Source organism: Rhinichthys klamathensis, unplaced genomic scaffold, assembly GCF_029890125.1.
Source record: "Rhinichthys klamathensis goyatoka isolate OS25496 unplaced genomic scaffold, OSU_Roscu_1.1 h1tg000639l_1, whole genome shotgun sequence".
NCBI classification, from domain to species: Eukaryota; Metazoa; Chordata; class Actinopteri; order Cypriniformes; family Leuciscidae; genus Rhinichthys; species Rhinichthys klamathensis.
Window position 1 is genome coordinate 69,513 of NW_026607085.1, and position 17,359 is coordinate 86,871.

The 17,359-nt window shown below is 38.8% G+C and overlaps 1 protein-coding gene across 1 annotated transcript in view; it reads left to right on the forward strand.

The window, feature by feature from the left end:
• lamc3 (laminin, gamma 3) overlaps window positions 1–17,359 on the forward strand; it is a 112,744-nt gene that overhangs the window by 57,780 nt on the left and 37,605 nt on the right. Inside the window, exons 4-8 of the mRNA XM_056241383.1 lie at window positions 3,219–3,407; window positions 4,677–4,794; window positions 5,849–5,947; window positions 6,352–6,488; window positions 7,202–7,318. Coding sequence (XP_056097358.1) covers window positions 3,219–3,407; window positions 4,677–4,794; window positions 5,849–5,947; window positions 6,352–6,488; window positions 7,202–7,318 — 660 coding nt within the window. The remainder of the gene's footprint in view (window positions 1–3,218; window positions 3,408–4,676; window positions 4,795–5,848; window positions 5,948–6,351; window positions 6,489–7,201; window positions 7,319–17,359) is intronic.

Below are 17,359 nucleotides of genomic sequence, written 5' to 3' on the forward strand. Positions count from 1 at the left end.
AATTTTAACAATGTTTTTCATTTGACTAATTAATAATAAATGGTTTTCATCCATTTTCTCAGTTTCAAACTAACATGTAAATTTAAATCAATCAAGAAACTGAAGTTTTAGCTGAGGGCCCATCTGTGCGTTGTCTTTAAAGTAGCCTATCTGATAAATGTAGCATCTATTTAAGTGTCCACATCTGCATAATTTGTTTTTAACTGTTTTAAAGTTCATTAAACATGAAATTCAGTTAGAGATAGAGTTTTACCTTCTCAAATCAACTTTCAAATGCACATTTCCTTTTACAGTACAGTACTTATGTGTATTACAGTGTACTTACCTAGAAAGTACTGGCTAATATAAGGTAAGTATATGGGTTAGGGGTTGGTTTAGGGGTAGGTTCAGGGTTAGTACCTAGTTATTACCCAGTAATTGTAATTACTATAATAAGTACATAGTATGTACATGGGTAACAGGACTGTAAAAGGAAGCGTTACCAGTTAATTTGTTGCGTCTTGAACATTGGTTGTGATTGAATTTGCTTACTTTATTCAGTGTGTGTTGTTATTGCTGTTAGGGCATGAAAAACAAGATTTGAACTTTTTTTACACATATTTTACAAAGATATTTTCAGATGTCCAATTGAGTGCAGTATTAAACATAATACAGTAATCGCACAGTAATACTGAATACAATTATATAAAATCATTTGAAAACTATAAAATATATACCAACAAAAAAAAACAGCTTCAATCATTGCAAACGCAATTGAGTTTTGTCCTGTTTGACCAGCAGACAGAGAAGAACCTGGTTTGAAGAAAACAAAAAACCCACATACAAAGCTCATTCCTCTGTTAAAAAGCTTGCATACCTCTGTTGAATGTGCGCCACCTTCAAGTCATCAGATGGCATTGCGTGAGAAACTGTTATACTGTGTTAAAAATAGCCACATGGGCTCAGAAGTACTTTGGAAAACCATTGTCACAACATAGTCTGCCGCTCGAATCTCTGTTACACAGGGGAAAAAAGGACAGTTGAGCAGCTGTCTTGTGTATTGCGAGATTAGGCGAAAATTCCACCTGCAAAACTGCAACTATTACTATCCTCAATTCCCAAACAGTTAAAAAGTGTAATTAAAAGCAAAGGTGATGTGACAGAGTGGTAAACATGCCTCTGTCCCAACTTTTCTGGAGTGTGTTGCAGCCATCAAAATACAAATTTGTTTATATTTACAAAATACAATTAAGTTGGACAGTGAAAACATTGGAAAACCTTTCTTTGTGCTTTTGTCCATTGAATAAATTTAAAGAGAGTTAACAAATCACAGATTCTTGATTTTATTGCATTTTACAAAATGTCCTTTTCTGGAAATGGGGTTGTGGATGCTCACATCATTCAGTAATTCAATCAAACAACGCATCGGTTAGCCTTTTAGCACAGTAACTAAGAAAGTTTCACTTGTGTAATGTGTTGTATGTTTGTGTGCTGTCATGCGTCTCTGGTAAATACTTTGGGGGGATGCTGTAATTGGCAATTCTGACAAACCCATAAGCCGAAAAATGCCATGTTAATTATTTTCATTAAGCTCCACGTTCCTTTAATTAACATTCAGTGGTCAACAGATGGGTTTCTGTTGGTAATTGTTGTCCCTTCCCATCAAAGTGGATTTAATGAATAAACAAGTTTTTGGTTTCAAAAGCAGCACTATCTGTTGGTGAGGAGGTGGAATCAACTGCAGATGCATTCCATGCATGGTTGCTTTGCAAAGTTCTTCATCACAGACTGTGCCAAGTTTAGCATTTGCATGGCAGACTCGCAGAGCTGCCACCATATGCCTCTCTCGTAATGCTTCAAACAGACACGTTAATTGACTAAGGACGTCTTTTTTACCCTCTAGTCTGAAAGTGGAAAGAAACCATGAGATAAAAGATAGACCTAGCTTCCAGCAAAAAAATGCTTGTTTGTTCTTAGCCATTTTTGACGGTTTGTTACCACAGCTTTCTTTATATCTGCAATATAAATGGTTTGTTAAATTTCAATATTCTTCTTTGCATGGCTGCATCCATAAAAAAAAAAAAAAGAGTAATTAGGGCAACCTAGAAATATTTATTCATCACATCCACACATATCTTAAACAAGCATACTTACTAAAATATTTATAAACGTGTAATCGGGATCCACTGGAGGCAAGTTCGAATAGAACCCAAGTGCAGTTTATTTAGACATAAGATAAAACATAAAACAAAAACATGGCATAAAAACTCAGAACAAAAGCATAGACGTGGACATGACGCTTACCATCAGTGGTACAGTGAAACAATACAAGACAAAGACACATGGCAAACATGAGGGCTTAAATACACACAAGACTAATAACTAGACAAGGGACACCTGTGAACAATAAAACAATGAACCAATGACAACATGACACAGACAAGGGAACACATGGCAGGATCACATGACTTACAAGGGATCACATGACAGACAAGGAAACATGACATGAACAAACCCAAAACAAAGAAAGACAAGACCAAAACGTGACATGTTGCAATTACATGGAACCCACCACTTTTTAACTAACCAGAAAATATAATTTTTTCTTAGGTTTGTTCCTAGTTCTTTTGTTGAACTAAGAAAGTATTTTAATGTCAAAAAATAAAACTGTACATTTTCTTTAATAAACATTTCTCCCTATCTGTTGTACGTCTCTTCTACCGTATAATGGTGTGTAATCCTTTCTTCAGTGGCAGCTCAAGAAACTGTGTCCCATTAGAGAGTGATAATGTGATGGTTATTGCAGAGTCAATAGACTGACGGAACTGTAATAAAACGAGTAATGTCCCACAATGCCCCCTTAGGTGGCGGGTGCATAAAAAGCTGACTTGTGCGTTCTGGTTGGGTGATGTGTTGAGGAGAAGAAGGGGCCTGTGGCAAGGGAGCTTATTAGGGTGTGTGTGTGTGTGTGTGTGTGTGTGTGTGTGTGTGTGTGTGTGTGTGTGTGTGTGTGTGTGTGTGTGTGTGTGTGTGTGTGTGTGTGTGTGTGTGTGTGTGTGTGTGTGTGTGTGTGTGTGTGTGTGTGTGTGTGTGTGTGTTCTAAGGCCTAATGAAACTGAACAAGCTGGTTTAAATGAATGTCCACTGCTATTTCTAATCAGTTTGATCTTTTTTTTAATCTTTTGTTTTGTTTTGTTTCATTCATATCTTTTCCTCCACTTGTTTCTGTTACTTCTCAGAGTGTAACTGCAGTGGTCTTGCTGATGAATGCATGTTTGATGCTGAGCAGTACCGCAGCACAGGAAGTGGGGGGCGCTGTGTTGGCTGCAGGGAAAACACAGCTGGCCCTCACTGTGAGCGATGCAGAGAGAACTTCTTTAGATCATTACCGCAACAGCCCTGCCAAGACTGCAACTGTAATGCAATGGGTGAGTTACACACACACACACTCAGCAAAGCAATTGTGCATTAGTCACACTCATGCACACATTCACTAGTATCTTATATTAACCCATGTAATCGGACTTAAATGCTCTCTATATCATACTCTCATCATGCAAATGCACATACATACAGTATACATACAAATGCACACATACAAATATAGCCTACAGCTCTGAAGTAACTAGAGTGGAAAAAATAAGTCACACAAACACCCAGTGGCCTCTGTCCATCACGGCCTCCTAATCATCCCCATATATATATATATACACTGATTGGCTTCATCACTCTGTCTCCTCTCCACCAGTAAGCTGGTGTGTGGTGGGCGTTCTGGCGCAATATGGCTGCCGTCGCATCATCCAAGTGGATGCTGCACATTGGTGGTGGTTGAGGAGATTCCCCCTTCCATGTGAAGCGCTTTTGAGTGCCTAGAAAAGCGCTATATATAAATGTAATGAATTATTATTATTGCTATTATTAATAGTTATGTTTCCATCCAAAGTTGCGCAAAATTATTCTGATGGCATACTTTGGCTCAGGCATTTCAGAATGATCTAACCAACATTTGAGGTGCTGTGCAATGAAACTGGTCTGCTTGTTAGTCCAGTTATCCAGTCACATCCACAGTTGAGGCAAAGTCACGTGAGTTTTTTGTTGCGCATGGAGGGACTTATTTGGTAAATGTGTTTCCATCATAGTTTAACTTCTTATCGGATAAAAAATGTATCCGCCTCAATTGAGCGCATCCGTTTTGTATACATATTTTTAGAATTTATGCGCATCTTGGCATTTCAATCCAGCTTTTTTTATGCGATATCCCAAAATGCACATAAAAAAGGTGGATCTTGGAAACAGCTAATGTGCAAGACTACAGGTGATAAATATGGGGGGAAATGTTTTATTTATTTAAACAACTTCAGATATGATTTTAAATATGAATTTACATTTAGATATTGCAATATTAATGATTTTAAATTCCCAGAATGCAAGGGGGAAAAAATTTGCACTTTTAAAACTATTTGTCACTGTTTAATTACATGTTAATCGTGTTCGTCTTGTATCTGAAATATCTTATTTTGCTTCAGGTGGCAAAATGTGTGTATAAAATATGTTAAAATTCGCATTTATTAACTTTATTGGAAGAATTTGTAGACGAGGAAATTATTTTTAAATGCAACTGAAACTATCCATGTACTCATTAAAAGACCCAAAGGCTAATGTCTGTCAAAACCTGTCTTCTCTCTGTCTCTCTCCAGGCTCTGTGAGTTTGCAGTGTGATGCAGAGGGAGTGTGTGTGTGTCGGCCAGGTGTGGCTGGTGTAAAGTGTGACATTTGCAAGTCCGGCTTCCATTCTCTCGGCCCTGATGGATGCAGGTATTGGTAATGAGAGCGAGAGTATCTCTACCAAGAATTAGTCAAATGAGGAAAAACATTTGATTCTTGGATGCAGAATTCTGCAAACATGTCTCACTAGTACATGGGAAGCCCTCAAATAAGTAATGCAGTGCATAATTCGGCCAATATACATTAATTATAAAGGTACTACAAACAAACCAGAAGGTCCATTTACATCACACTAATCTTTGGAACAGAACAATACTGTAAAATTAATTTTATTTAATTCAAATTACACCACAAATGAAACATAATTATATCACATTTTCAAAAACCTTTTTAGCGATAAAACACTACACCTTTGCAGACTATTTGTGTATCAAAAATGGAGAACAACCTTGACAAGATGTATAACCAGAAGACGCAGTAAAACATGGCTTCCACAAGAGGAAAGACTGTGTCTGAATAATAATCTTAATAAAATTGTACTATAATACCATATTAACATAGATTAAAAGAAAGAAAGAAAGAAAGAAAGAAAGAAAGAAAGAAAGAAAGAAAGAAAGAAAGAAAGAAAGAAAGAAAGAAAGAAAGAAAGAAAGAAAGAAAGAAAGAAAGAAAGAAAGAAAGAAAGAAAGAAAGATTATATCCACCTGAGGAGATTTGCACATTGCATATGCGCACTCAATGATGCAAATAATGGTGTAATGCAAAAGAAAACACAGGAGAAAGGCAAACGTCAAACAAAAATTGTATACCCCACTGCACTTTCATGTGGCCCATTTGGGTCAGTGTGTTTTTGGGTAAAAATTAGTTGGTTCATTGGAGCGAAAAGTGAAAGAAAAGAGACAAAGAGAGGAGAGAGGTTACTTGTGAAGTAGGAGAATTATGGGTAATGGCAAGTCAGGTAAAACTGTGGTTTTAGGCCATGTAACAGATCATGGAGAGATATATATATATTAAAAAAAAATGTACACCCGACAGAGCAACTCTGACCTGAGGCCGTCAGGCAACTGAGCCGCACACTACAGGCACATCAGTGGTGGATCATTCATCTGTTTATATCTGTGTTTGTGCATTTGTGTTCAAACAGGTTGTGCAAGTGTGATGACAGGGGCAGTGAAGGAGTGTGTTCAGCTGAAGATGGGCACTGCTATTGCAAGAATAATGTTGAGGGCCAGTCCTGCAACAGGTGACCTTCTATTCCTCACACTGGCACACCATCTCTCTCTCTCTGTCTTAAAATTACATGTCTTTTCTCTTTATTTCTCATCTGCAACCTTTTGCATGCATTTCACCATTGGTATATGCGCAATTAGAGCAAGAGTCATTAATATTATTATATTTAGCACAGAGCAGATCAGTGACAGAAATCAATTTGTGGCCTCCTAGTATGTCCACATCATACACGCATACCTCCAGTTACCATAAATCAGTGGAGAAATGCTCATATCCTCTCCTCTCTGCGCATAAATCAATAAATAAGCACCACATTTTCCAAATCTTTACATAAATTATTTTTATAAATTTGAGGAAAACTGAATTATCTCTAACAGTACTTTATATCTGCTTGATGTGTATTTGTGTGTATTATAGGTGTAAACCAGGCTCCTTCAACCTCCAGCTGGATAACCCAGATGGCTGTAAGAAATGTTTTTGCTTTGGACACTCCCTCGCCTGTTCATCCTCCAATCAGTACATGGCTATGAATATTACTTCAGACTTCCTAGAAGGTAATTTATCAATTACACTTTTTTTTTTACATGATTTTCATACTGAATATCAGTGTTCACAATTCTGGCTTCCCACTGCAATCACACACATTTCACTTTTCAAGCAATCAAGCACTATTTGTAAAATATATTTTAAAAATAATAAAAATAACTACAAATACCTTTTATGTGATTTTTATGTAACTAACATGTTTTAAATGTCCTTAAGTGAATATATAGTAGGGTCCAAGCATAGACCACGCTGAAAATGTATTTAAAATCCCATTTCAACAAAGGTTTGGAATTTTCAACATTTTAAATCAAATATACAACTGTGATGTCAGATTGATTACAACCATTTCAGATTTCACACATATTTCATATCATTCAAATTGAGTTATCAAATTTGTGACATTAATCATGCGACTTTGCACAGTCGATCAGATGGTCTTGCTTCCATTGAAACACAAGACACTCTTTGGATCATCTAAAATCATTTAGGAGAACATGACCATCAGACTTTACATAAACATTTGGAGTTCATGCAGCTCAAGTGCTGCTGCCATTAAAGCAAATGAGAGACAAATCAACTTACACATTCTGAAATGTATATACATTTTTACAATTTGTAAAAATTGCTGATCGTTCAACATTTTTGTATTAAATAAAAGAATGGGAAATGGAAGCATTTTCACCAGGAATCTCAGACGTTGTTGTGTGTGCTCTGTGTTCAGATCCAGATGGCTGGAAGGGTGTGTTCTCAGAAGGGCACGAACAATCCCTCATCTGGAAGGAGGGGGAAGTCTATCTATTGCCCTACAGAGAGGAGAATGGCTTTTACAAAGCACCTGGTAGGACAGCAACTAGGCTATACACTTCACCTTAGAACAAGTGTTGGTTGGAATTGGCCTGCCTTGAAACTACATAGGCTAATTCAAGTCCCCCTGTTGTGAAAATCAAGATTTTAATCTTGTTTATATGTCTGTGTGGTGTTTTTAATATGCTTTAAGAAAAACCATGTGCAAATTTATTGCGGAGTATTTTCTCTTTAAAACTGTTGTGATCTATAGACAATCTTAAAAATGCAGTTTGAAATCGCTGGTGTTTCTTACGTCACAAACTACCTTGTAGGTACTACCTGAGGTGGGAACATGGTTTGTGTAACATTAGCAATACATTATTAGCTGTTTGATAACATATTCAAGCAAAAGGCTAATCATATTTATTACCTTTATGTGTCCGACGATACCATTGTGCAGCATTTACCTCAGTAAGTTCATAGACTGGATATCTGAGCTGGCGTGAGTGGAGGTGGGGCTAATTAGCATATCCATGGATCCACATACACTAAATGAAGCAAGGGTGTAGAGTTACATTCAAGCTATTTTAAGGCATGATGAATCTGTCACGGTGGTTTAGTTGTTATATAGTTATGCTACCAATTAGATAAATTTTAGGACAGTTAATATCCTAATATCCTATCCAAAATCTACAAGTTAGACCAACACAATTGATTTATATGATTTACATTGTTTAAGTATGTTCTCTTCTGAGCAACTGTACAAAGCAGAAATGTAGCTTAGTTTGACTTTGTATGGTAGTGTCATATAATATAAGCTTTCTTTACAAACAAATGATAAACAGTGGGCTAGAATTAGCATGCTTGGCCATAAATAGTATTTCATAGAGTATCCTCTGAAAATAAACCAGCTGTACAGGCCAGTCCAGAGGCTAGATTTAGTCCAGTTCCCCTGTGTAGTTGACAGGCTGAGGGCTTTTACTCTTGTCTACACAGCAATTTACTGCCACGGGAGACACTTAGCCAGACCAACTTGGCCGCTCACTCTGGGAAAAATCCTGTTAACATCACGTCTTCGTGTCTCACACATTTTCTCATTGGCTGCATGTAGACAAATATACACCAACACAATGTCTTGGGACTGAATACCCTTAAAATACATGAATGTGTCTTTTTTTTTTTTGTGATGCATTGTGATTTAATAGTAAGGATCTTATGTATTCATAATGCCCTAATGTGCGTGTTCAGTCTCATCCTTCTTTGTTTTCCTACCATTGACTGGCTGCAGAGATGCAGCAGTGCCCTTTTTGCTGCTCTTTGGAGCACTTGGTGCCGTTTCTCTTATCGCTGCAGCGCAGGGCTTGTTTGTGCCGTTCTGGCCGCTCGGCTGAAATGCGCCGAGATCTATTGCTCCCGCGAAGCTTTTAACGATCTTATTTGATTTCCTTCCCTCCCTGTTTCCCCGTTCGCTCGCGTCTCCTCATCCACGTGCATTTAGAGTACACCCACCCTGACAACTCCAATAGCACCCAAGGACTTTTTAGATTATCCTTTTTATAAACTTCGTTCTCTGATTTGCGCTGTGCGCTTTATTTTGATCTTTAATGCTTTTCACACATCACCAGGAAATTGCTATGTGAAGGAGGAATGTTTCCCTGATTAAGTCTGTATTGACTATTGAAAGGAGTTAAATAGATACTAAGAGTGTGTGTGTGTTTGTGTGCGAATAATTCTTCACTTGAATAGCTCATCTAGCTGGGCGCAGCTTTGGGCTTTTGACACCACTGAAGCTGCCATGTCAACAGAGGGGTGACAAGATACCATAGCCAAGCAGCCAAGCCAAGAGTTTAGCTGGCTGACTGAGCCAGACTGTGTGTGTGTTTGTTGTGTGATCTCCCCAGAGGTACATCTGCTCCATGGTGAGAGGACAGAGTGGAACATTTATCATAGCTTTGAGGAGAAAACAACATGTCACATACACACACACACACACACACATACACACCTCCCAAAAGCTGGTTGCAAGCTGTCTCAGAGTCACAAACACAGATGGAGAGAAACGGAGGTCGCCGAGAGATTAGAGTTTTAGATGGATGGGGGTTGGAGGGAGATCTAAACGTCCCCGTCCTCAGAGAGTCGCATCCAGGTACCACATTGTGTCCATGAGCAACTTGGCCAGTGCACCCTGACAGCCAACCATATGCCTGGAATAAATCTCTCCGGCAATCATGGCTCCTGGCGAGACGTATCAGATGTGATCAACTGAGACAAGTGGCACAAATTATGCTCAATCCTTTAATCACTGAGATTGATGTTTAAAGCTGAGGTTTAATCGTAATGTCTCTCCCAACTTCTCCTCCCGTATGTAAGATTGTGCTGATTGTAAAGCGCAGAAATGTCAATAGAACTGCAGCAATAAGGCCAATTACATTCATGAACAGACACCACTATTAAAATGCCTGATATATGCCGCATTGATGATGCTACAGGGTTTTTTAGTACAGTGGGTGGTGTGGATGACACCGGGAAAAAGTGCAAGCACACCTCACTGTGGTTGCAATGAGAAGCTCAGAGGTAAATGCTGAATAAATTCCTGATATATAATCCTGTCCCCCCTTTACTGACTGATCTGCCTCGCTTCTGTTTAACAGAACAGGATCTTTGTCGTTGCTTTAAGTTCACCTAAAAATGAAAATTCTGTCATTGTTTACTCATCGTTTCAAACCTGTATGACTTTCTTTCTTCAATCTGTGGAACAAAAAAAAAGAAGATATTTTGAAGAATGCTGGTAACCAAACAATTTTGGTGACTTCCATTTTATGGCCCAAAAAAAACAACAACATGAGGGTGAGTTAATAATGACAGAATTTATATTTTTGGGAGAACTGTCCATTTAATAAAGCTTTCGGAAAGACAAATCAAGACTTAGTATTTACAGATGTTAATACAGAAACCTATTTATCAGTTTATTTCTCCTCTCAGTCACAATCCTATCCTAGCATTAGACCGCACTAAAATATAAATAAATAAACTGACATAAATGTACATATACAAATACAATTGGACATGACTTAAGCCCTTAAAGTAGCCATAAAATCAAAATTTTTGGCTTTTAGTATGAATATGTTAGTCTTGCTGTTATCCATAAGTTAGCGTGCTCCAAAACAATGGCAAAATTCGTATTTAGAAGATATAAGAATTCAAAACTTACAGTCTCTCACTTCTGCACTTCAGCTTCTCATCAGATTCTCTAGAATCGAAAGCGTCCCGCCCCCTAGATTATAAATAGATGCTGAAGCTGCGGCTGCAGTCTGAAACTGCGCCTTTACTGAGCTCAAAGGCTCTGGCCGAGCTGTGATATAAACTAAACGCTATTGGCTATTTTTAAAAAGGGGAGGAGCTGTTTGATATGTCCCGCCCTGTCTTCCTGTTTCAGTGGAAATTACGTCAACACATTTAATAATGCTGTGTGTTTCAATACACTTCAGTAGGCCTTTTATGTTTCCCCCTTTGGAACATAAAAGAGGTTATTTTGATAAATGTGAAGCTGAGGAAATTTAATTGTGGCTCAGTGGGTTTAATTGAGTCAGGGAAAAGTTAAAGGCTGGATTGATTGTTAAGTTTGATGGTGGCTCAATAAATGTCACCAGGCTTTTCCGTCGTGGTGACAATTCATTTGTTTGACGATTCAGAGGGTTAACACCTCCATTTGATCAAATCTGATCTTGAAGAGATAGGAGTTAAACAGCAAGTGCTGGAAGCTACAAGGGATACTGTATTATTTTGCACCGCTTGACTATATTTTCTCATTTACAGCTTCAATTTTTCCACCAGATACAGATTGTCAAGTGTCTCTGGAGAGTCTGTGTCGGGTGTTGGAAGAAAAACACCCGCTGTAGATATTTTATTTTATTTTTTCGCCTCAGCATCAATTTGTGAATAAGCTCTCATAGGGAAGGTTTCAGCATGCTGTCAGACCTGAAAACAACAGGAATCCAACAGTTACAGAACATTTTAGCCTCCTTTTGTTGAAGTTGACTCATACTTGTCTCTGCATGTGGAACGGCAGGTGGGCAGAGAAGAAAACACACTCCCGCTAAGTATCTAACAAGCTTTCAGGTTGTCGGGCTTAGAATGTTTTACAGCTCTTTGTTTCAGGTGAAGCATGTGGCGCTGTGCATGTATTTCATGGCTCAGTTCTATGGTGAAGAGATGATGGGAACAAGAAACTTATAGGGGTGCCAGCCAGGTAATGGTCCAATCAGAGATTTTAACCCACAGAGTGGTCAATGCTTTAGATAACAGGAAAAACTGTAATTTTGCTATGATTTGTTTGTGGACTTGCCACAGTATACCAAGAATTTGAGCCACCACACATTCCATTACAGCTACAAAACTAGATAAATGGTTTGAATGCCTGCATTTGAAATGCTGTAACCTCTAATATTTGCTACAACTTTACACATATTAAATCACATATGTTTTGTATAGATCATGACCTAATGTTTAGGTTATCAAATGAGCTCGTAGATGGGTAACTAATGAGAAAGGGGCAATTCAAATGAATGCATTTTTGAGTTTAAAAAATGATGGGAAGTGGAATGAAAAAAAAACTTGAGTTTGAACTTGCGAGATACTGCAAAAGATACAATTGGGAAGCGCAGTGGTCAAGCACGTCTGTCTAGCTCATGTTTACATTGAAAAACCTTGGAGAAGTAGTGCTGTGGAATGCAAAAATGAGTTCTGTGTGAGGTGCCCTTAATTTAGAAGTATTGAGAGACAAAGAAAAGGAAGGGTTGACATCATTGAACCACTATAGAAAGCAGAGCATCTAATCACCGCCAGCAGGTGTAGGCATTTCTCTCAAATCCCCAATACAATAAAACAATTTTACTGTAACCACTGGCTATTCTATGTCTGGACACATTTTGTTACAGTCTGTCTTTCCCTTAGCTCACCCTCTCCATCCTATTCTATCACACTTTTCACAGGTATTACTTTCACATTATGTCCTCAGTGTAACTCATCTCTGGAAAATGTTCTGAAGCCAGCATTACCTTCTGTGGGGAGTTAAATCTATCTAACCCCCTACATATACAGTGGCCCCAAGGATGAATTATGGTCCTGTGAGGCCCCGGGGCACCAGCTACTTGAGGCGCCCCATCAAAAACAAATAATTACACCCACACCTTGTAAGGAATAGGTGTGCAAACTTTGTTTAAAAGGGTGTACGTATGATAACTTACAAACTACAAGAATTTATTTGCCCATTGTCGCATAAGAGTTAAATAGAATAAAACACGAAGTTATGGTATGTTTTAAGGACGGATTTCAATTCTGCGGTTGAGACTTGGAATTTTGCCTCTTTGTAACTTTATATATCAGAATTTCTTTTCATAATTGCAGTTTTACTACTTCCCCCCGCCCTTACTACCTTCCCCCTTTATTAGGTACACCTGTCCAACTGCTCGTTAACACTTAATTTCTAAGCAGCCAATCACATGGCGGCAACTCAGTGCATTTAGGCATGTAGACATGGTCAAGACAATCTCCTGCAGTTCAAACCGAGCATCAGTATGGGGAAGAAAGTTGATTTGAGTGACTTTGAACGTGGCATGATTGTTGGTGCCAGAAGGGCTGGTCTGAGTATTTCAGAAACTGCTAATCTACTGGGATTTTCACGCACAACCATCTCTAGGGTTTACAGAGAATGGTCCGAAAAAGAAAAAACATCCAGTGAGCGGCAGTTCTGTGGGCGGAAATGCCTTGTTGATGCCAGAGGTCAGAGGAGAATGGCCAGACTGGTTCGAGCTGATAGAAGGGCAACAGTGACTGAAATAACCACTCGTTACAACCGAGGTATGCAGCAAAGCATTTGTGAAGCCACAACACGCACAACCTTGAGGCGGATGGGCTAAAACAGCAGAAGACTCCACCGGGTACCACTCATCTCCACTACAAATAGGAAAAAGAGGCTACAATTTGCAAGAGCTCACCAAAATTGAACAGTTGAAGACTGGAAAAATGTTGCCTGGTCTGATGAGTCTCGATTTCTGTTGAGACATTCAGATGTTAGAGTCAGAATTTGGCGTAAACAGAATGAGAACATGGAACCATCATGCCTTGTTACCACTGTGCAGGCTGGTGGTGGTGGTGTAATGGTGTGGGGGATGTTTTCCTGGCACACTTTAGGCCCCTTAGTGCCAATTGGGCATCGTTTAAATGCCACGGCCTACCTGAGCATTGTTTCTGACCATGTCCATCCCTTTATGGCCACCATGTACCCATCCTCTGATGGCTACTTCCACCATGTCACAAAGCTCTAATCATTTCAAATTGGTTTCTTGAACATGACAATGAGTTCACTGTACTAAAATGGCCTCCACAGTCACCAGATCTCAACCCAATAGAGCATCTTTGGGATGTGGTGGAACGGGAGATTCGCATCATGGATGTGCAGCCGACAAATCTGCGGCAACTGTGTGATGCCATCATGTCAATATGGACCAAACTCCCTGAGGAATGCTTCCAGCACCTTGTTGAATCTATGCCACGAAGAATTGAGGCAGTTCTGAAGGCAAAAGGGGGTCCAACCCGTTACTAGCATGGGGTACCTAATAAAGTGGCCGGTGAGTGTATATGGGCCATTCTACAGAATTGGTTCAAAGTTAGAGTTGTAAACGTCTTGAAAAAAAGGTGTCTTTTTCCACAAATTTTGTATGTATGCAAATTGCATAATATCCAAGGTACACATTTCTAGTAATTGTGCAGTTAATTATCATATTGTATTTTCAGAAAGTTTTGGAATATTTTTCCTCTCCCCAAATTTGTCACTACCGAAACACAATAATAAATAATTTAATAAGAAGGCTTATAGCCAGAGTTGGGAAAGTTCACTTTCTACATAACTCGTTCAAAGTTCAGTTCACAAATTTTAAAATGAACTAGTTCAGTTCATAGTTCATACTTCAAAATTTTGAAGTAAGTTCACAGTTCCAAAAAATGAACTAGTTCAAAGTTCTTTTTTTCCATATATTGCTACGAGCTATTTTTTTTTTTTTATTATTATTGCCACAGACAGCAATTATTTTATCGGCGGGCAAAGTTTGCACAGAAATGTAAGATTTTTCTCATCCTCACCGACCTTGTCATAAAACTCGTCTAAATGATCATACGACGCCTCCTCGATGCTTTGTCGAGCTCATGCTGCATTTTGTTTTGATGACGCATGCGGCGGTGCGACACTGCTGTCTGGTGTTGCCAGATTGGGTGTTTTTTCGCTACATATTAAAGGGCATATTGCAGGTTAGAGGACCCAACGAGTCAATGTATAGAAAAATAATGTAGGAACTAGATTTTCTTTGAAATATTCGGTAACACTTTACTTGAAGGGGTGTGCATAAGACTAACATGACACCTTCATAATCATGACATGACACATGTTATGAATATGAAGGAAGTTTTATGCATGTTTGTGACAACTGTCATTAAGTGTCATTCGTTCAATTATGGCATTTTTAATGCAAATATGACATTGTTTGAGATGTCTTTGTTATGACACCTTGACATAAACCAATACTTCATAACCTGTCAGTGTCTTTATCATGACAACTTGACATTACTAAGACAACACAATCTGTCATAAACATGACATAGCAGATTAATTATCAAACTTAAGAAACCACTTAGCTTTATTGTTTAACATTACATTAAACTGTCAGGTGGTTGGTTTTGACATTGGCTGTCGTGAGGCCATTATAACTGTTTAATGACAAATTCAATTTGTACCACTGTAGTTGAGGTCACGAAAAATATTCATGACACAGTTATAATGGACTGATGACAGCCAATGTCAAAACCAACCACATGACAGTTTAACTTAATTTAATGTCAAGTTGTCATGACAAAGACACTGACAGGTTATGATGTTATGGTTTATATGTCAAGATGTCATAACAAAGACATCTTAAACAATGTCATATTTGCATTCAAAATGTCATTATTGAGCGAAAGACACTTAATGACAGTTGTCATAAACATGCATAAACCCTACTTCATATTCATGGTATATGTCATGTCATGGTCATGAAGGTGTCATGTCAGTCTTATGTACACCCCTTCAAGTAAAGTGTTACCAAACATTCTTATAAATACGCTACAGAAGCTTCTGGAGTCGTTTTTGTGAGAAAATTTTACTTCCGCGTCTGAAAATGGACGTGGCGGGCGTGACGTAACGGGCGGGAGACTCCATCATATCGCCGGGATGATAATCCTCCGATCTGAAGTGAAAGCTACACACGACTGCGTTTCTCGAAGCCGATGCGGAAGAGAAATCCCGTCTCTTCACCTGCACAAACCGCACCAGGCACGAAAGATATACAGCACCGTCCTTTTTCTTGTTATGGAAACCTGTGGACTCGATGTCCTGACAGGCCGGAGTTTTTGCAACCTCCACAAACACAATAATTTACCATGACGATGATAAATTGAAATACAAAAACTACCTAAAACACACTGACTCTCGGCCGCTCTGACTGAATACCAGCCTACTGCACTGAGCCGAGGCTGAGGCTCCCTGGCGTGACGTAAAATGACGCGATGTTGAAAAAAAAGCCGTTTTTACGAGCAGTCCAAGAAACGCTCACTTTATCTACTAAATTAGTGCCCTTATGTCGTTTTAAAACATTTTAAATCCTGCATTAACTTTTCATATGGTATTTTCATACAAGGTTATATGTAAATTTAGATTTTTTTTTTACCTGCAATATGCTCTTTAAGGCCTGTTTACGGTGTGTTTTAGCCGGGTTTTCGTCTGAAGGCTCTATAGAAATCTGGCACCCTATTGAACGAAGTTAAACTGAGCGAGCGTGCGTTCACAGACACCAGAATGAACGAGTTCACAGTATCGTTCATCAGGCAGTAATACAGTATGTTCAGTTCACTTTCGCTCAAATTATGAACCCGTTCAGGCACAACACTGCTTATAGCAAATTTACCTTGTAGACAAATTAGCTCTATGAAATATTAATAATCAATCATAACTTGTTATAATTGATTATGAATATTTGGATCAGTTAATCGGGTTAACTTGATGTAGCTACATTAACATTACAACCAATTACTCGGTTCATCCCGTGAACACTCAATATTGGTTATTAATTGATTAATAGAAATGTACATTTCCGGGGTATGGGAAATGTCTTTCTTACTAAGTACTACTAAGAGCAAGTAGTCAAGATCTATGATTAGTGACTCCAGATATGAGCTTGAGACACGGACAGCTTTACGTGTGATATGAACAAGACTTTATTAACTAGACTAAAGATTTAAACTACTCTAACATACACATACATACATGCATACAGTTAACCAAGGGAAAGAGAGCTGAAGCAGAATACAGGAAAGCAAGAAGTTATAGCATTGTTTCAAGTTCAGCAGATCAACAGCCTGAGCAAACCATCAGTTTAGTTCTAACACGCCCTTCTTAAAAAGGGGTAAGGATACTTAATGTATTAAATAATGAGACTAAGTTTGATACTTGCATGTTTCGCCCATTTGAATTAAACTGTCCTGATGCAATTTGTTGAGGCTCCAGTTGATCTTTGCTGATGTGGTCTTGATGAGAGAGAACCAGTGGGAGTCAGAGGATCTATGGTGGATGGAAAGACAAGGCCGCAGCCTGGCGCAAGCTTGGGGGTCCTTGGGGAACTTAAGTTCAGCATCATCTCCACATTAGGACTTCTCAGGAAGGACCAAGAGAGTAAGAGAGCTAAAAGGACAAGAGAGCTAATCTTGTGATCAGTGATTTTTAAAGCGTGAAGATGTCACACCCTCTGGAGGTGCGTGAGCCAATACGAAGCGGTCCCTTTGGAGATAGTTTTTACGACCCATTGTGTTCTAGCAGGGCATTTGAATGTGTAATTTCATTGGGTGTTTAAAGCTGCAGTCGGCAAGTCTGTCAGATTGAGTGGACGTAGGCAAAATTTTGAATGTTTACAACTCTCATGCCCCTCCCCCACTATCAACGGATACCCTCCCACCGAGTTCGTGCTCGTCAGTGCGTGTGCACCAGGTTATCTGTGAACGTGCCCGT